We start from the raw sequence: 20,420 nt of genomic DNA, 5'->3' as shown, positions 1-20,420 counted from the left end.
TAGAGTTACGGTGAAAAGGGGAAAAAGTAGGATCAAGTTTCTCCCCATCCAGATTGGATCAAGAAAAGATGGCCAGACAAATTGAAATCAAGTCAATGGTCAAATTTTTGGTGTTATGTTTACTGTTGAATGTCTAACTAAAATTTTAGCTAAGAAAATTTGAAACAAAAACTTTATAATACTTATTTACTACTAATGAAAAATTTTAGGCCAATCACTTTTTTAGTTCATCTTTTTTGTTTTTTTTTTTTGGTAAAACGATGATTGTATATATATTTTGATTACATGATGTCTTTGATTTTGATATTAAAAAAATGTTATTTTGTTTTTTTTATTTATGTATTGTCTTGCACTCATCATTCCTTGTGCAAATCAAATCATTGAAAAAAATTCGGGTTGATTAGAAGCTTCTAATCGTAATATATATAAAAAAAATTCATACATAATGTTACCAAATTTGCTAAACTGTTGTCACCTTAGTTTTGTGTTTTGAAATTAAAAGGATATTTTAGTCTTTTTAATATTTAAATATCAATGATAAATATCTACCATTTTGTGTTTAAACATTCATTATGTATACTTTTTTTAATTCATTGGGATAATTTCTTTATTTAAAATTTTATGATTTTATAATATTATTTTTTGTATTTTTAATAGTCATTTGATTTGGTCGATTATTTGAAGTATGACCCATCGTCTGTTAACGATTTAAAGAAGCCTATCAACTACCTCCGTAAATCCGGTCCAATTTTGGAGAAATTTCACACGACAGACAAATACAAGCTTACATTTGAAAGAGTATTCGCTGGAGAAGGGAAGATGCTAGAGAGATGGTGTGATAAGAAGAGACGTTATGTTCTTGCACGGCATTGCGTCTGTATTGTTGGTATGACATCTGTCGTACACAATGAAGTGCAAAAGGAGGCATTTGAGTAACTTGAATGTGATAATCCAACTTTGAATTCGGCTAATGGAGATGATTCATGTTACATACTAACGGATGTAATTAAGTAGTTTCTGTAGTGACTTAAATTAGGATATATATTTAGGTGTGTTAAATTTGTTAATACGAACTATCATAATTCTAATTTGTTATTTTCAAACACTTATTAGTCAATCAAAATTAAGTATTGTACATAGTAGTCATTTCAAGGATGAAAAAGGTAGGTTTTTTTTTAATCCCTCCGTGTATTAAATATTAATAAGTGTTGCACTTATTGTGTACACTTCCTTTTTTGGCAAAAAAACTACATTTTAATATTACATCTCTGATCTCTCTCATCTCATGGTCTCCACTCAAAACCATTACTACTTTAATATTATTATTATTATTTCTCTCCTCTCACATTCATTACTTTTTCATAAATTATTAACCACACTATCTTTCTTTTACAATATTTTAATATTTCAACTATTTCACTTACCTCTTATTTTATTTAAGTCAATTAAATTGTCTAAAATTATGTACCAGTTAAAGTGTAACACTTATTAAAACACGGAAGGAGTAAATAAAAATTTAAAGTGGAAAAGTAAAATTACTTGGAAAATGGAAAGAGATCGACTATTCCTTAAGAAATTCAAAGTAGCTAGTCAATTGTCATTAGAGTTTTGAGGAAAATGTACAAATAACGACATTCTTTCCTAACCTTTATAGAGAAAGGAAAAAGTTAAACGATGTCACAATAGTTTTAGCGGGAAATTTTGTTATGAGAAATCAACACATGAACTATAACTATGTCAGGGATAAGTAATCTAGTTATAATTATAAAAAATAAAAAAATAAAAAGTACTCCCTCCGTCCCTAAATTAAATTTCTATTTCTAACATTTAATCCTCACATAATAAGGAAAGTAGGAATGTAAACGGAGGGAGTACTCAATATACCCTTGAAATTTAAAGTTCTTCAGAAAAGACCATTAGTACAAAATTTACTCCCTTGTTAGTGGCAGTTTAAAAAAACAATCAACTAGGAACACACATTCAAGGAAATGTAGTTAGTATTAATCAAAATTCTACTTCGTAATTATTAATGCTTTGGTACATTCAAACGTTCAATACATTTCTGATTATCTCCTATGTGAAAGAATTCAGATACTATTCCTTCATATAATTACAGACATGAAATATTATGTAGGCCATTTACAATGTGAAAAAAGAGTAAGACATGAATTTCGCTAAATGTTGTCTACTCTAATTTGGAAAAACTTTGAGGTTTGCTGCTCGCAAATGCCAACCAAACTACAGTGCCCGTCAAGTAGAAGAAGATCGAGGGTGCGAATAGTGCAATCTGCAAAATAGAATGACATAAAAAGTAAGCAAAACATAGGTCATGGCACGATAACAATTGATGAAAGGTAATGATGACGGGCATACACTCCATGAATGAGTTGAATCGAGTAGATAACCCGTAAGAGCCACACCAACAATGCCCGGTACTGCCCCAACAGTATTCGTTATACCCTATATTAACATCAGTGATTAGAAGATAAGAGAACATTTAAATGACTCAGGAAAGTATTTCTTGCACAAATTAACGTCAACAAGCTAGGATCAAGAAGGGAAAGCATCATTTGAACTATAGACTTTAACATCCTCAGAAACAGCAAGAAAACATTCATCATTGCAGTAATCCTTTCTTAATATATATCCTGTGCAATAAAAGCCCCTTCATGCATCCTCACTAATTTGATTCAGACTAATTCATGTCTGTAAAAACGGGGATGCTAACATTCATTCATACCAGCAGCACACTTGCATATTCACGTGATATATCTTGATGCGTGCAATAGAGCCCTGCATCAAAATAGGGCCATAAGCGATTAAGCATGTGTTCTCCCTAGATAAACTTGCTCAAAATTCAACAACATATCAAATTTGTAACATATTACCGGACAAAGCAAAACTTGAGAGGGCTAAACCACCAGTTAGTAGCCCCACAACTTCCCAAGGTGGTAACCCTAAATCTAACGAGGAAAGAGTCATGCAGAAAGCAGGGGAGAGAAAGGATATAGCTTGGCAAATCTTCCTTACCTGCATGTACAAAAACAAGTCATTAGATAAAAAGACGACAATGTAAAAGCAAAGTATACATAGGTGAGCAACAGATAGGAACCAACGTAGAGCTGGTCAAAGTTAAGGAGTTTATAAGTACAAAAGCTATGTAGCATGTTTGGCTGCTTGATATAGCGGATAGCCCAAGAAAACAACTATACGAAATTGCACTCCTGTACTAACAACTAGAAGATTTAAAGCTAACTGAGAGGAAAAAAATAGAGAGAAAGAAAAAGGGATGGAAGGATTTAAGGGTTGATAGGATCGAGAGGAGATAATCTTTAACTCAAAGATGTGTCACGAGATTAAGGAACGGCAGAAAAAGGGACGTTGAAGAAATATCAGGACAGACAAAGTACTGTCAATGTACCTAATATTAGCTTAAGTATGATAGCTTTCACTGTTATACAGAGAGTGAGATAGCCTTATAGGCAAGGTTGGTAAAATGAGAGAGACATTGATGTTTGGGACTGGGACATCTAAAAAACTGAAAAAGTTTATAGGACGGAGGGAGCAATTTTTACTTCAAATAGTAATTACATTCTAGTTGAATTCACGATTTTAGATTATGATTTTGCTCTTGTTTCAATGTGTTGACAACGTTGAAGAGCTGCTTACTGCTCATATTAGAACTTTAGAAGTTTAGATTGCAAGCAAAATGTAAGCACTTAGACCATGTAAGAACTTCTTACTGTGGTTGTCTCAACTCCACGGGAAATCAAATTATCAGCAAATTGTGCGGCAAGGTTGGTAGTAATAACTGAAGCCAATGGAGGAAGTACAGCAACCTGAATCAGAAAGTATAAAAGACATAAGCTTCTGATTTAACATTCAGTATAGGATATTTAAGGGAGACATTTCCCAATTCAATACAGCAATGTTTAAGAACAGGACATGCATGTCTTTCCAAACGTCCAATTCGAGGACATGAGGTTTAGCTCAATAAACGGTAAAAAATTATCCAACTTCAACCACCACAAGAAAAAGAATAACTTTGAATGCAGAGACGTTAAACAAGACGTATTTGGGTTCCTTTGTAAGAAGCACAAAACTCCTTTTTTGGCTTTTATGAATAGAGTAACGGAGTATATTATGAGTCAAATAATTACGTTATCTTTTCCTTTGTAATTGGTAGGACAGGTTCAGGCCAATTACATTGATGACACACCTGATCTGAATTTGGCCTTTTACTTTTGAAAACAGAGGGGGAAGGGGGGAGAGGGAAAGAGAAGGGGGTTGAGTGCAGCACTCGAATTTAAAGCTTACCCCTGCAGCTTCAGTCAAATTAAGATTAAGTTCCTCACTGCAAGAAACGAAAACTAATGTCAATGCTTTTATCACATTAAACATATGGAAAACAAAGATGACCAAAGCAGACACCAACTCGTCAAATGAATTGTCCCAGTCTCTTAGGCATCCATTTACATGATTAATACTTCTCTTAAGAAATTTCAAGAGTATCACTCTGTGAGGAACGTCAAATAAACGCAGTGTTTCTCCAAACCAGTCAAAATTTCAAGACTATAAGAGAAATAGTTTAAACAGAACATATATAGCATCCAACTATAGATAACAGTTTTGTTCCCCTTGTAATCATATTACCACAATGTTCTTACCTAAAGTAAGTAGGCAGCCAAGATAGGCAAGTATAGTGCCCCCAACTTCCACAAAAATGAGCATAAATCATAGCCCAAATAGCTGGACTTCGGAAAAATGCTTTCCATGGAACATCCTGTAAATAAGGAGGAAATAACCAATCCTTAGAGTCCAAAGATTTAAAAGCAATCTCTTGACCTAATAAATTGAATAATGAAAAAGGAAGATCAGCAATTTGGCAACATTTTATCGTGTACTCTGCCATGCACAAGACACAAGAAAATCATGCATTTTCCAGCCATACAGTAACAATATCTAGTAAAATGAAAGTTAAGAAATTAAAGAGAGCTATGTTCTGAAACTTGTATAACATTATAAGCTAGTAAAGTGAATCAAACCGTTGAAATCTAGTGAATTTCTGCATTTCACTCATCTTGTCAATTTCATAGAGTATAATTAATTATAGATAAGTTTGAGAAGATTTAACGGACATCTCACTTCATAAAGCCTAGACATATTGACATAATCCTCGAGGGTGTGCTATAAGTTTCAGCAAATTCTGTACACGAGACACAGCTACCTTGAGCAGATAGTGCAGTTGCACTTACAAAAATTCCACTTTAGAAGAGATCATTATACACTACTAATCTAAAGCTATCAAATAAATTTCTAGCTAATGACAAACTCCATGTTAATCCTCCCCATAACATATGTTCAACAATAAATACGTTCTTGCACCATAGGAAGAAGATTCTTTCATGAAAAAAATCAGTCAAGTTCTTCGAAAGATCATTTGAAATGTGGCTATCTCCTTTCCATGAAGTGGAGCATCAAAATAAAGGGTCAGCAGAACAGGCAGTAAAATCTTACTTTCTTCTTGCACTGTTTCACATTTATCTCAGTTTCTTTGGCACTACACTAGATACCAAAAGAGCTAATAATGTGTCAAGAAGAAAAGATGTAAGCTCTGAACAGCAGGATCTGATTGCGAAAATAGAATCATGCAAACCATGTTAATGGCTCTTGACATGTATAAACTGCTTATTTAGAACATAAAAGTCCTCAAGTTTAAGGTTGAACAGAAAAGTGGTAGTCCTTCCATATGACGAATACTTAAACAAGAAAAAATGAAACGATTATTAAGGTGACTTATGTAATCAAATGGGAATCTTTGCCCATGTGTCAGGACTCCGGAGAGGATGGAATTTATCACGAAAAGGACCAAAGAAAAGTGTTACAGTTACTGACAACCAGAGGGAGTATTTGATGATAATTTTAAGAATGTACAATCAAAGTATTAATTACAATGTTACACAACAGAGTATGTTGTTCTTACCTTCAATGAGCTGTTTTGCTCCTCCAAGGAATCTAACCATGATTTCTTATTCGATGTAGACTCTACACCTATAATGAAAAGAAGTACTATTAGAAAGAATAGCAATCATCAATTCAATATATAACATATGAATTTTACATATCAATTAGTTTATATCCATGCCTCCAGGGTGTTATCCAGAATCAGTGCGGCACATAGATTTGTTACAAAGACTTGGCTACAGGTGCCAGCACAATATAAATTTAAGTATTTGACATTTCCATTTTCCAAAGACTTTGCATGATTTTTTTCAGAAAAGGTCACCAAGGCTTAATTTTAGAGTCCGACATGGAGGCTTAGGGTGAATAAGTAACACATTAATGTAGACAAAAACATACCAATATGTATGCATGACAGATGTAAGTCAATTTCAAAACAAGGAGAAAATTCACAGGCTTCCTAAAGAATAGATGTACTAATTGACATATACTCCGTAATAAATTTCATTGTCAATCAGGATGAGCTAAAAGGATACTTCTAATTACATGCGCTAAAGGCTTAGCACATATACAGCACTACACCTGGATTATTATTTTATTGGTAACATAACATGCATGATGCACCTTTAACTTGGCACTTACAGGCCTCAGGTTATCATCGGACCACTCCACAGAGTTTCAAGCTAGTTTCAGAAAAAAGTATCCCAGCACACAAGTATATTGTCAAGACGATATACCAATATAATTACTAATGTTCGCTACTGAAGCAGGATAAAGCAGAAAATAATCAGGAAAGAATTACTTGATGTTAGTTACCATTTGTAAGAAAATGCAGTTACATTTGAAAACAAAGGTTTTGAAAACAAACAGGGTGTGGAAAAGGGAGAGAATAATCGTAGCTTACTAGGAATAGTGGAAGCAGCTGACTTAGTCTCTCCTCCTTCAATATACTGAAATCCCAAAAACCTTCAAGTAATTTTTTTGGGTATAAAAGTTATACTTCAGTCAAGTTTGACATTGGCAAGTGAAATTGTATTGCTATGAAAATCCAAGCAAGAATCTTAATGGAGTATGTGCAAAATAGAGCAATCAAACTACTTTCACATGGAAAAAGACGCCCATGTTGAATATCCAGCAAGATAACAGGTAGTACATACAACTTGATTGTTTATTGTATCAAAATCATTTAAAAACCCATAAGTTACTGACTCCCATAAACATATCAAATAGCTGTACCAGTTAACTCTTCACAAGCCAGATATCTACATCTTTAACCAGAAAGTAAAATACTCTTTCCTAAACTCACACAAATCTTTCAAATGAAGTTGATAAGTGAGAAGTTTTTTACCCCTCTTTACATATAGGAGAATCAATATTAACGGTAAAAGCTGAGCAATGCACGTGCAATAGAGCAAACACTTGAATGTTTCAACAATAAGAACAAATCATGACATAAATCCCAACAGAAGCAGGTCTGAACTCTGAACACATTAGATGTATGAACCTAGTAGATACTCTAGTAAGATGGTTTGACAACGGAAAAAATGATTATGCAACATGGAAAATTGGTATTCTAACACTTGAGTGATTCATAATTTTGCGGCGGATGTCACAGAATTTAATTAAAAGGAGCACAAAGTGTAGCGTAAAAATTACCGGAGCTAGAACTTATTAAAAAAGGAGCACACAGTGTAGCATAAAAAATACATGAGCTCACCAAGTTACTCCTAATAAACCAAATAGGTAAAATACAGATTCCCAGCCAAAATTCTGAATAAGTGGAGGAGCCAAGAGAAGCCTGAAGAAAAATCAAAGACAGAAAGTATTATTGGAAAACTATATTATCAATAAATACAGAGTCACACAGCCAATGTTGACACAAGTTTGTTGTCTTCTTTTGTTATATCTTTGACATGCATCACAGTACCATGCTTTCTTTCCTATGCAATAGCAGATGAAAAAAAAAACAGTAATCTTGCACCATTTACATTTATGAATCAATTATCCTGCATTTACAGGTTTTCCTTTTTGATCAATTACTCTGAGAATAAGTAAAAGGAACAATTACACTCTTAAAGCACAATGTAAGACAGAGTCATGAATCTTAAGTCTACCTACTCCAATTACAGAAAAACAATAAGAAAAAATATATAAGGCAATACCCAGCTACACTCCCTACACTTAGTCCACCGAAAACAAATGCAACAGCTCGTGATCTCTCCTCCACAGGTATGGATCTGCATAACCACCAAGGGAAAAATATCAGGAAGAAAGATATTAGCTAACATTGTTGGCTTTGTTGCCTTCTAACAGAAATTAGACCTTGAGAAAATGCATACAGAGCTAATTATACATGTAGCAGCAACAAAAAATTTCCATTAGACAATACATTGCATAGAGCATAATCCTGACAAACATCAAGCAAGCAATTTCATTAAATTCAGATAGGGAGCAGCACAATTGGACTCAAATGATGTAATGACCTAAGTTACCTATCTAATTTTGAAAGCAAACCAAGCATATCTAGCCAACCAAACTATGAATTTAAAGATGCATAGTTATGGACAAGGAATTAAAAGAATCTGCCAAAACATTTATGATACCACTTGGATTTACTTTAAGATATCACTAGCTCCGTGAATTGAGTGTATTTCAACAAAAACTTTCAACCCTTAATTTAATTTTTCTTTTTCTTAGAAGTGGTGTTGCGAGGCGCTTTGGATATGACATGTTATAGTATTAATATTGAGAAAATGACCAGCACAAAATCACATAGAAAATGAAAAACCTGCTAGCTATTGAACCACAATCAGTTGATGGCATATCACTAATTAAAAAACAAAAAACAAAAAAAAAAGTAGAAACCTTCACAAGACATGATTAACTAGAAAGGTTTCATGATTTTAAATTGATGTCAAAATAACAACAGGATTATTTAATTCATACCATATTAAGCTACTTTCTTACAATAAATATACCTGGCAATCAGATCTGTGGCAGCCGATGGTGAAACACCTTCACCTATTCCAACCTGAATTACAATGCAATTACATGCTCAATAATTAACAACTTAATATTGAGTATAATACAAGTTGAACTCAATTGAAAATCAATGAGGTAGCTCAAAGATTATTAACAAAACAAATTAAAATATTAAGAGTGGCATAACGTATCCAGCTAGAACGGGAATGAGGAAATCAAGTAATTACCATACCAATATTCTAGACAAAACTAGTCCTGGCATGTATCCAGCTAGAACAGGAATGAATGCTGTAGCCAACGACCAAGTCAAGACTCCAAATGCAAGAACTTGCCTGTATTTTAGAAGTACATACATCATACATGAGAATGAAATGACACATAGATCTCGATATTAGGGACCACACATGTGTAGAAAGAGTGTAAAGAATCACAAGAATGAGAGAACAATAACTAGGAAACAATCACTGGTATCAGTCAAATGTAAATAAAAAAAATGCTGTAACTCAGGTTTCATGGATACATTATGTAGAGGATGCAATAAACTGATATTTCCAGGATTCATGCATCAACTAAGACAGACAGCTTTTAGTTCTCTTATACCCCACCCCCCCCCCCCCCTCCCCCTCAAATTCTATATATTTCTACACTGTCAGGTCCGTTAGATGGGTATATAAGTATGTCTTCAGGGAACAACAAGACGATATTGTGTTATAGACTAAGTATGGGTGCTGTAAATATTGTAATAAATTGTAAGATGAAGAAGAAAGCTTGAGCATTTTTATTGAAACTAGCAAAAGGTTACAAAGATATATATAGCTTTAGGCTATAACTCTCAATGGTAGCTTGAGGCTACTAATCTCACATTCAAAATATCACTCAATTTTCTGCCTAACTTCCTACTGCTACCCTACTTCTCTTATATACTCAAGCACTACCCTAACATTAATGTATTTTGGCCCCATTATATTGGAGTATCTCAGGTCTGCTATTTCATGTTGCCTCCTCTACAAGTGGAATGTTAATTGCAATTGTCTCCTAGTGCATAGCTGTCCCCTCCTTTGTCTGAGTCTGCAAATTGTCTCTCATTGTTGGTTCATCACATATTGAACACATACAAGATAGCAAACGCAGAGTAGTGAGTATTTTACTAACACATAAACCAAGGACCTTGTTACCTATAAGCTTTTCATGCTCAAACTTCACAACCATTATGCATTGTATAATTGTTCAAGCACAACAATAAATCTGAAGGTGTGTCCAACTTATATTTATTAGTGATGCAGAGATTCTGTTATATCTCAATTCAAATAGGGTAAGGAAAGTTCTCATTTGCACAATGGTAGTTGATCCTTTACTTTAAGAAATGCCAGCTAGTTTATTGGTCACAATTACAAAGAGCTACTGGGCTACTGCATATATTCATTTTTCCCAATGGCAAAATTGACATCGGTAACCAAAATCTATTTTAAAATTCAGGGACAAGGTTGTAGTAAGTTAACCAAATACTAGATGCATAAGATAATAGTTTGGATAAAAACAATAAAACCACAGCAGGCATGCTCAATTGTTTGATAGTAGCAACAGTCACACAATGACTCATTAATCTTTTCAACTTGATGCGTGAAAGACAAAAAGGCTTACAAGAAGATCTTCATTTTTAAAGGGAATAATGAATGTAATTGGATACACAACCTATACCCTTTTCCAACATTTAGCAAGAAAAAGATACCATAAAAATCATCTGTGAGAGCAGATTCCACTATGTCTTATGCTAGGTTCCTCGAAAGCATTATGGTGTCTAATCAAGTAGTAAATATCTCTAGTACAATGAAAGTTTAGATCTAAACAGGTAGTTGCCTAGTTGGTGCAATAGAAACAGACAAATAGGCTCAAAATCTTTAATGTTCATTTTGAATAAGTGTACAAACTAATGGGAATGTTTACATAAAAGACTATACTCAACTTAGGGAGACTTACCCAGAGAATCATGGCGACACAAGTAGCATGTTTTAACCCTGGAAAGAGGGTGAAATAACCAGTAATTAAAAAGAATCGACGAAAAAAGATATTCGTCTACGTGGATGCATAATCTTTGACAATTGAGAGAAAATTTTATACTATTAATTTATCATGCAATATGTATTTTTTTTTTTTTTTTTTTTTTTGGTTACACTACCACCAGATCAACCAAATCCCCCTCAGCATATGAAAATCCATCATGTAACTAGGGCTTGTTGTGCACATGTCCAACCTCTAACTCTTATGAACTACTTCGTATTCAAAAAGTAGGCAACATCTTTTTTTTTCACAGTTCAAAGTGAATAAGGAACTAACCAGTAAAGCAAGAAGGCTCCCCCTTTGTTGTGCAAGAATTAAGAGAAACATAAATCTCAAGGGGACTAATAACCAAAGTACGCTGGAGAAAAAGATCAAATCTTCTTATAAAAAGACCTTGATTTCCCCAGACTACCATAAATTAAAGAATCAGCAAATCGGCTTTGAAGTACATGTGACTAAGGTTGCCAATTATCTGACCAATGAAAGACAAAAATAATGCCACTATTTGTTATGCAAATATCACATATTAATTGGCATTTTCAGCCTTCCATTTTCCATACTCCATAGTAAGCTATTACCAACCTGCCTCCGTATATTTTTGCAAGCCATCCTCCTGGCAACTGACTTAGTGCGTAACCCCAAAAGAAAGATGATTGTACCAATCCAGCCACTGATGAATTCCACCCAAACTGGTGTGACATTGGAATTATAGCCACACTCAAGTTCACCTATTGACATCAGATTAATTCTAAATGTAAGTATTCAGTCTGGTACAAAATACAGATGCACATAAGACATAAAATGCCTTAAAAACCAATTTCCCGATAGTTGATACAGCACACAATTCACTAAACTAGTATAATCAATTATACACAATCCCTTCCATCAAATGATTATTAACCACCATAACAACAGATTTTTTTGTATTAACTACTTAATACTTACTGCCACAGTGCCACTGATATCAGCAGGAACATTCTATGAATGAAGATGAGATTTTGGTTGATACGTTCTTTAACTTTGAATTGTATATTCTTTACGGAGTACATCATACAACCAGTACAGGTTTAATTGCTACCATTAAACTAAAAACTAAATGAAATGCAATGACAAACAACATTATGGCAAACACAAACCTCAAATTTCCAACAAAACCCACTTCCTACTAAGAATAATAACCTTAACATACACAAAACAACCCTACAAACCCAAATAACTTGAATTGCTTAACAACAATAAAAACAAAATCAATCAATCAATAAAAAATACCCAAAAATTTTAGTACCTTATCCATGTTACAAATGACAAAAGCTAAGGAAGTGGTGCCAATGAGCTTATATCTTTGAGGCAATTTCTTCCAAGGTGGCCAATTCCACTCAAAACCCTCCTCCTTCTCACTGCTATTGTGCTCAATTTCATCAACCAATGGTAGTGATTGATCAACATCATCTTCTACTCTTAATCTAGTGATGGTACTGCATACCCTTTTGCCCAAACATTCAATTTCTCTATTCTTAAAACTAGGAAACAATCTCAATTTCAAATGGGTTTTTGTGGGAAAATGGTGAAATAAATTATGAGGGTATTTAAGAATTGGTGTTTGGTAATTTTTGTTTCCTGGTTTTTGAGTAGTAAAGTTGCAAGCTTTATGAAGCTTAATGGTGAAATTCGCCATTGTTACAAGCTTTAAAGCTTTGATTCAGCTCCAAAACCAAATTCATATGACAGCGAAGTTCAAAAATGGTCTCAAAACTCTAAAGTTTGGGTAAAAAAACTCGTTTATTTGCTCGAAGAGAGAAAAATCAGAGGATGCTAGATTACCACGCAAAATTTGATACAAGGTTGTGATATTTTAGGGACCCACACCCATGGAAGAAGTGACAAATAAAAGTGTTCTCAACTTGTTTTTTTTTTTTTTTTTTTTTTTTTTGGTGAAAGAGAGGGGCAAGCCCCTAAGAAAGCAACACACAAACAAAACAGAAAACAAAAAGAAAAAGCAGGAAAAAAGAAAACAAAAGCTAAATAAACCTGGAAGCTAACATAATGCCATAGAGGCACAACTAAGCAACCTTATTTTGCGGCACCATACGAGGCAGAGCAACACCCCCCAAATCCTCCAATAAAACGGTCTGAAGGTCCTTCGGGACCGCCTCAAAGAGAGTAAACTTCGGTGTTGCATCCACACCATAATTCGCAAGCCAATCTGCTGCCCGATTAGCCTCACGAAAACAGTGTGAAATCTCAACTTCCCAATCTCTAGACGAAATCAGGGCTTTGCACTTGCGAATGATATGAATGTAAGGTGAGTTAGCAGGATTTTCATCCACCAACATTCCAGCAACAACTTCCGAATCCATCGAGAGTTGAATTCTCCTATGTCCTGCATCCCAAGCCACCATAAGACCACGCATCACTGCCATCAATTCTGCCTTAGTGCAGGAACAAATACCACAGTTAAGAGCAAAAGCTTCGAATAATTCACCACTACAGCCTCGGATTAACCCTCCTGCTCCAGCCCTTCCTGGGTTCCCCTTCGAAGCACCATCCGTGTTCAACTTAACCCACCCAACCTTAGGAGAATTCCACCGAATAAACATCAATTCTCTCTTGCGTTTCCCTCCCTTTTGCTGCATGAGAACCCTGTTATCCATTGCTTGCTTGATCAAACCAACCCTTGCGAAAATAAAAATCACCTGATCCACTGGAATACTAGGGGCCGGATTGAAAGCTCTCTCGTTTCTCCACCTCCATAACCACCAACAAGTCACCGCAAAGACTCGTGGTCACTCCTCACCTCTGATTTCATCCCCCTCAACAATGTTCTTCACGATCCAACTTAGAAAGGACAACGAGCTATCCTCAGCATTTAACTGAACCCCAAGCCTCTGCCATATTACACGAGCAGCAGGACACTTTCTCACTATATGCTCTGTATCTTCATCATTTGCCCCGCACATTTGACATCGAGGGTCTTCAGTTAGGTGTCGAATGAACCTATTTTTGTTAGTCATCAACCTATCTTGTGCTGCTAACCAAAGAAAAAATCTTATTCTTTGCGGAACAGGTAATCTCCAAATTGCCTTCCATTCTTGAAAAGCATTTGTCTCGACAGATTCTTCTTCCCTGATAATAGCAATAGCCGACTTGATTGAAAATCCCCCAGAAGGTGTACCCTTCCAAAACAATTCATCTACTGCCTCTTCATCTTCAACAACACAATGAGAAGAAATTTCCCCTAGGACCTGATCAGGCAAGTAATCAACAAATAATTCGAGTTTCCACCCCACATTGTAATCCCACATTTCATTAACTGTCATATCTTGGATTGGTAACGGAGGTTCTTGCGTTGCTAAGTCAATGAGAGGTTGAGAAGTAGCCCAACGATGGTGCCAAAAGAACGTGCGGTTTCCATTACCAACCGCCATATTCACTCCCTTTCTCACAATGTCAATGCTGCTCAAAATACCCTTCCAAGTGCTCGAGGCATTAGGCTTTCCTTGAAACATATCCAGATCACATCGATGGTCGCAATACTTAGCACGCAAGATTCTCGACCACAAGGCAGTTGGTTCTGCTAGAAGTCGCCAGCCTAATTTAGCCAAAAAGGCTTTATTAGCATCTCTCATGGAATTAAATCCTAGCCCTCCAACTTCTTTCGGCTTAGTAATTTTATCCCAAGCAACCAAATGCACTTTTCGTTTACCTTCACTCTCACCCCACAAAAAATTACGGTTTTTCCTATCTATCTCATCACAAGTTGAGCGAGGTAACTTTGTTGATTGCATAGTATAGAAGGGGATGGTGCTCAAGGTGGATTGAATCAAGGTTGCACGCCCCGCAATTGAAAGAGTTTTAGCCTTCCACCCCGCTAATTTTCCATTCACTTTGTCCACAAGATATTAATACTCCCTTTTCGAAGTTCGACCATTTATCGTGGGCACACCCAAGTACTTTCCAAAATCGTCAGTTCGATCCATACCCAACACTTCACACACCTTGTCCCTTGTGTCAAAGTTAGTGTTATTCGAAAAATAAATCTTTGATTTCTCAACACTGACTTTACTACCAGACGCTGCACAAAATTGCTCTAAACAATGCTTCATGACAGCATCCTTCTCCTCCGATGCTTCGCAAAACAAAATTAAATCATCGGCGAAAGCGAGGTTAGAAATTTGAGGGCCATCGAAACTAGCTTTCACCGGCTTCCAACTCCCCAACTTAACTTCTCTCTCAATTAAATGAACCAACCTCTCCATACAAATAACATATAAATATGGAGAGAGGGGATCACCTTGTCGTATGCCTCTAGTCGGAGAAAAGGCCTCTAAGGGTTCACCATTCCACAGGATTTGCAGCTTAGCCGATGTAATGCATTGCATGGTCAAGTCAACCATAAGTTGAGGAAGTCTAAGTTCCATCAAAGATTCTCTAATGAACTTCCATCGGAGTCTATCATAGGCTTTCTCAAAATCGATCTTCACCGCCATATAACCAATTTTGCCTTGCTTTCTCCTCATAGAGTGAAGCATCTCTTGTACTATTATCACATTATCAGTAATTTGCCGTTTAGGGACAAAGCTACACTGCGTGGGAGAGATAAGGGTAGGTAAAATCGGTTTGAGCCTATTAACAATTACCTTAGTCACGATTTTATAGGTAATGTTGCAAAGCCCAATAGGCCTAAATTGATTAGCCTTCTCCGGTATGTCAATCTTCGGGATGAGCACCAAAAATGCATCATTTAAACCCTCCGGGAACTCCTTGCCTTCCAACACATTTTTTACCAGACTTACCAAACTCGGACTCACAAGATCCCAAAACTTTTGATAAAAGAGGGGTTGAAAGCCGTCCGGTCCAGGCGCTTTGAAAGGTTGCATACTCTTTAGGGCTCTCTGAACTTCACTAGAGCTAAAAGGCCGAGTCAAAGTTTCCATATCCGAGCTTGCTATTTCTGGAAAGTAATCCCAACGCAAACTCGTATCGACATATCCTTGAACCTCCTCTTGAAACAGCTTTCGCCAATAATTAACTACCAATTGCTGCACACGATCATGATCAGTTTCCCAATCCCCTGCATTGTTCTTCAGAGTCTCGATCCTATTCCTCTTTCGACGAATCACTGTGGACAAGTGAAATTATCGCGTATTTCTATCACCATCACAAATCGCATCAGCTCTTGATTTTTGGAACCAAAGTAGCTCCTCCGCATTGAGAACATCCTCCATTTGCTGTCGAAGCTAAGCCTCAAGGGAAATTAGATGTTTTTGACGCCCTTTTGAGAGTTCAATTTGAATGCCCTCTAATCTCGCCCATAACTCAGATTTCTTGCGGAATATGTTATAGAATTCCTCCTTATTCCACTTATCTAGCAGGTCTGCAAACTTTCGCAAGAAAGGCACTAATGGAGTATCACTTCTCCAATTCGAATGCACGAATTCCTCAAATTTCTGATGAGTTAACCAAGCTGCTTGAAAACGGAAAGGCTTCAAAACTTTTAGGATTGGAGCGAACCCCGAAGTGCTGATCAGAATTGGGCAGTGATCCGAGATTGATTTTGGGAGATTGCGCACTGCTCCTTCATCGAATCTCAACCTCCAAGCATCGTTAGCTACACCCTTATCTAATCTAGCAGATTTAAACGTATCCGGAGTCAAACCATGAAACCAGGTGTGGGCCGGGCCTGAACAACCCAAGTCGATCAAACCATTATTCTCTACCCAATTAGTAAAATTTCTACACCTTCTCTGCATCTCAGAACCACCAACTCCATTCCTCTCAACCATCGACATCGTCTCATTGAAGTCACCTGCAAGAAGCCAGGGACCAGAGTATGCATCTTTTATTCTTTCCAACTCCTCCCAAAGTTCACTTCTCAGATTGCTTCCCGGGCTTGCATAAATTGCTGAAAAGAGCCAAGGGTCTTCGCCTGCCTTTTTCAACTCCACAGTTAAGTGTTGAGTGTGTTCTCCGTAGACAGAAACAGAGATCCTATCCATCCTCCAGAAAAGCCAAATACCTCCTCGAAATCCTTGCGCCTCCACTCGACGCTGACCTGAGAAACCAATCTTATTGCAGATTTGTTGAGCATTCTCACCACTCATATGAGTTTCAATTAAAACTAAGATTGTCGGATCATTAATTCTCACTAGTTCCTTAATGATAGACAATTTATTTCCAACACCCTGAACATTCCAGCTTAAAATCTTAATTGACATATTAAACTCTGGGAAATTTGGGTATCTATCCCTCACGTTCATCGGAACATCAGGCATCAAGCTTAGGAAAGCTTGTCGGAGCGCCTTCATTGGCCCCTCTGTTTCTATCGGCAGAGTGAAATTCGCCATCATGCTTGGAGGGTCGTGTTCCGGTTGGATGTACATATCCACCTGAATCGTCGCCTTGTTTGCCACAGGGTGCACAACTATCAAGTATGGCCCCTCCGTCTGGTAATCCACAAACATCTCGAAGCTCGGGGGAATCCTCATCTCCATTGTTACAGGGACTTGCAACGGGTTCATGGTGAGAAGATTTCAAGTTCGAGAGAATACGGTTTTCCTTGCCTTTGCTTCCAATCAACTTAGCATAAGGTGAAGCCGAGTCCGATTTTTTGAAGCTATTTTTAGAAACAGAATAATTATTCTTATTAGTCAAAGGGAGTCTATTATCTTTTCCTAATTTCTCAACAGAATTCGAAAAGATATTATTCTCCTTAATTCCCTTGTCAATATCTCCAATAAAATGATTATTATTTTTAAAATTCTATCCTTGACTAAATCAACATGATTTCCCCGAATCAAATCATTCACTTCCAAATCTTCAAGATTCTGGTCAACATTCATGACATCTTCCCTATTCTTAGTTTCCAAATTCACAACAGAATTATCTCCTTGCATAATTACTCCAGAATTATCTTCCACCATAATTACTTCCAAATTATCACCTTCCAAAATTGCCTCTTCAGTTCGAAAATTTTCCTTGTTTGTCTCAACAACCTCCGCAGGATTTTCCTCTGCTCCTGAAAATTCTCCTTTGCCATTAGGAACTTTCTTCCAAATTTTATTCTTTCCATCCTTGACTATTGTTGACTGACGTTGTTCAGTTGAATTCTCCATTATGCCCTCCTCTGCACCAAGGATTGCAAATCTAGACCCACTGTTGCTGCTCTTTCCCACCTGAATGCTATTTTTTGTAGCAGGTTTCCCTGTTTCTTTGTTTGCTTGAGCACTTTGTTTTGGCTTCGAAGGAACTTGGGGTTTCATAGTACTTTCTGACTTAGACTTAGGATTATTCCTCCTACTTGGCTTCTGGACAAGCATCCAAGCTCCATATTTATCACTAGTCTCAGGACGTTTCCCTTGCACTTGGCTTTTATCGAACACTCCTCTATTGATATCAACCCAAGGAGCACCAACCTCTGGTTGTTCCTGTCCCCTCCGATCATTAGCAGTTCTGAAAGCAGGGCAACCTTCATCCTTATGACCCAAACGACCACACTTGAAGCAAATCATCCTAAGACCTTCATATTGGACACGTCATACTCTCCCATTTAACTTAAATTTAGACAGTAATGGCTTAGTAAGATCCACCTCGATACAAAAACGAACATACTGTCCTCTGTCCTTCGATTCAGTGTTTCTGTCAATCTTAATGACTTTGCCAATATTTGACCCAATCTTAAACAAGAACTCCCTGTCAAAATACTCAACTGAGAGCTGTGGAATACGAACCCAGGCCGTTAACTTCTTAATAGGTTCTTAATCAGAGACAAAATTAGGAACCCATTTTCGAATGGTCAGGTAGCTATCCCCTATCATCCACGGACCCTCAGTCATCACAAACTCATAATCATCTCTATTATTGAACCTAACAACATAATAAGCATGTCCCACATCTGTCAAGGCAATCTCACCTTTCAAACTCCATTTTAATCTTAGTCTCTTCATGAGAACTTCATAGCTCAGACGCCTATCAAAAAGCTTGATGATAATAACATCTCTCCAAGGGCGACACAGCCTCATTTTTTCCTCTTTTGTCAGATAAATAACAGGACAACTTTCATCATCCGATTCACAATCCAACGGCACATACCAACTGTTTCTGGAACAACGGAGCAGTCCTCCATTGCAGCATCACCAGAAGAGAATTCTTCAATTGCATCCCCATTCAGTTCTAAATCTGATTGGGTTCGTTTGCATTTTTTATTAGATCTCTGTAAAAGATCATTTTCCTCAGAGGACAGACTTTTTTCTCTCTCGCTCTCACTCGACATATTTCAAGTACCAAGTATGTAAGTGTTCTCAACTTGTTCAACCCCAGAAATATTCGACAAAGGATTAAAATGAGGAAAAAAAATGTAAATAACCATCCATTAAAATACCTAAAATTAATTTTACCATTTTATTTATTTATTTATTTTAAAATAACTACTCTTTAAAAAATTACTACTCCCTCCGTTCCTCAATACAATGCCTCTTTTGAGCATTTATTCCTCACATAATAAAGAGAAAGAGGCATTGTATTAAGGGACGGAAGGAGTATAAAATTATCATCCCAAAAGTTTTATATAGTGCGCACGTAGCTAGCCATATGCGAAACTGTTTTGATTTGGCCTTACATCACAAATTTGGTTGTTAGCAATAATGAGAAGATATGTAAACAAATGTCCACACACTATTCTTAAGAGTTAAGAAAAAAATTATCATAAATAAGGGTAAATAATAAATATTTTAGAGGGTATAATTGTCCAATCACTATTGATTAAAAAAAAAACTTGTACATAATTAATGAGGGCATATATATAAATACACATTTGAAGGGTATAATTGGCATTACACTATTCATAAGAGTAACCTCGTACTTTTTATAAGGTAGGGATTTGTATTAGGACTTTCTATTTCATATTTTCATAGTATAAATTAATATGTGTCACAGATAACAATATGCATGCTTATTTTAACAATATGCAATTTTAATTCTGTTTTGTGGTCTCATGTAAAAAGAGATGGGAATAATGTTGCCCATTATCTTGCTAAGATCGTTCCTAATGGTGTCGAACAAGTTTGGGTGGATCATTTCCCTAGGGAGGTATCCCCGTATGTATTCTCGGACACTTTGTCCCTTGATTAATAATATTGTTCGGTGATTTGTCTCAAAAAAAAAAAAATTTAAACCAATTTCTTTTTTCACAAATAAAAAATCTCTAAACCTGATACGGAGTACTAAGTTTCATTAGAAAATCTTAGAGATGCTCTATTATACTTACACATTAAAAATTACTCTTAATAAAAATTACAACAATATTAAATTGATTTAAAATCCTCAAAATCTTATATTTGGAGTAATTTGTGGTTGGTGCACCCGGGTGGTGCACCCAAAAGAACATTTAATATATTTAAAAGAACATGGGTAAAAAATGAACA

General features: G+C 36.1%; 1 protein-coding gene across 1 annotated transcript; it reads right to left on the bottom strand.

The window, feature by feature from the left end:
- Nucleotides 1-2,000: 2,000 nt before the first annotated feature.
- Nucleotides 2,001-12,822, bottom strand: LOC145579752 (putative anion transporter 6, chloroplastic). The gene is made up of 15 exons (XM_081636993.1): nucleotides 12,287-12,822; nucleotides 11,584-11,729; nucleotides 9,176-9,275; nucleotides 8,940-8,992; nucleotides 8,124-8,198; nucleotides 7,679-7,759; nucleotides 6,866-6,927; nucleotides 5,984-6,051; nucleotides 4,668-4,783; nucleotides 4,318-4,354; nucleotides 3,744-3,839; nucleotides 2,889-3,030; nucleotides 2,741-2,793; nucleotides 2,374-2,460; nucleotides 2,001-2,287 (listed from the first exon to the last, which is right to left on the bottom strand). Exons 1-15 carry the CDS (start codon nucleotides 12,674-12,676, stop codon nucleotides 2,186-2,188), a joined length of 1,608 nt encoding a protein of 535 aa, XP_081493119.1. The 5' UTR covers nucleotides 12,677-12,822; the 3' UTR covers nucleotides 2,001-2,185.
- Nucleotides 12,823-20,420: the final 7,598 nt, after the last annotated feature.

This window comes from Chenopodium album, chromosome 14 (genome assembly GCF_948465745.1).
Source record: "Chenopodium album chromosome 14, dcCheAlbu1.1, whole genome shotgun sequence".
Classification (NCBI taxonomy): Eukaryota; Viridiplantae; Streptophyta; class Magnoliopsida; order Caryophyllales; family Amaranthaceae; genus Chenopodium; species Chenopodium album.
Note: the sequence above shows the minus strand (reverse complement) of the source record. Positions and strands in the feature narration are given on the sequence as shown.

Excerpts from the sequence above, each read along its gene's own strand:
- LOC145579752 (XM_081636993.1), bottom strand. The coding sequence starts at position 12,676 with ATGGCGAATTTCACCATTAAGCTTCATAAAGCTTGCAACTTTACTACT. Across the intron at positions 6,928-7,678 it reads GGTTTATTAGGAGTAACTTG|GTTTTTGGGATTTCAGTATA; the intron begins GTGAGCTCATGT and ends AATTACTTGAAG. Across the intron at positions 2,794-2,888 it reads CTCAAGTTTTGCTTTGTCCG|GGCTCTATTGCACGCATCAA; the intron begins GTAATATGTTAC and ends ATTTTGATGCAG.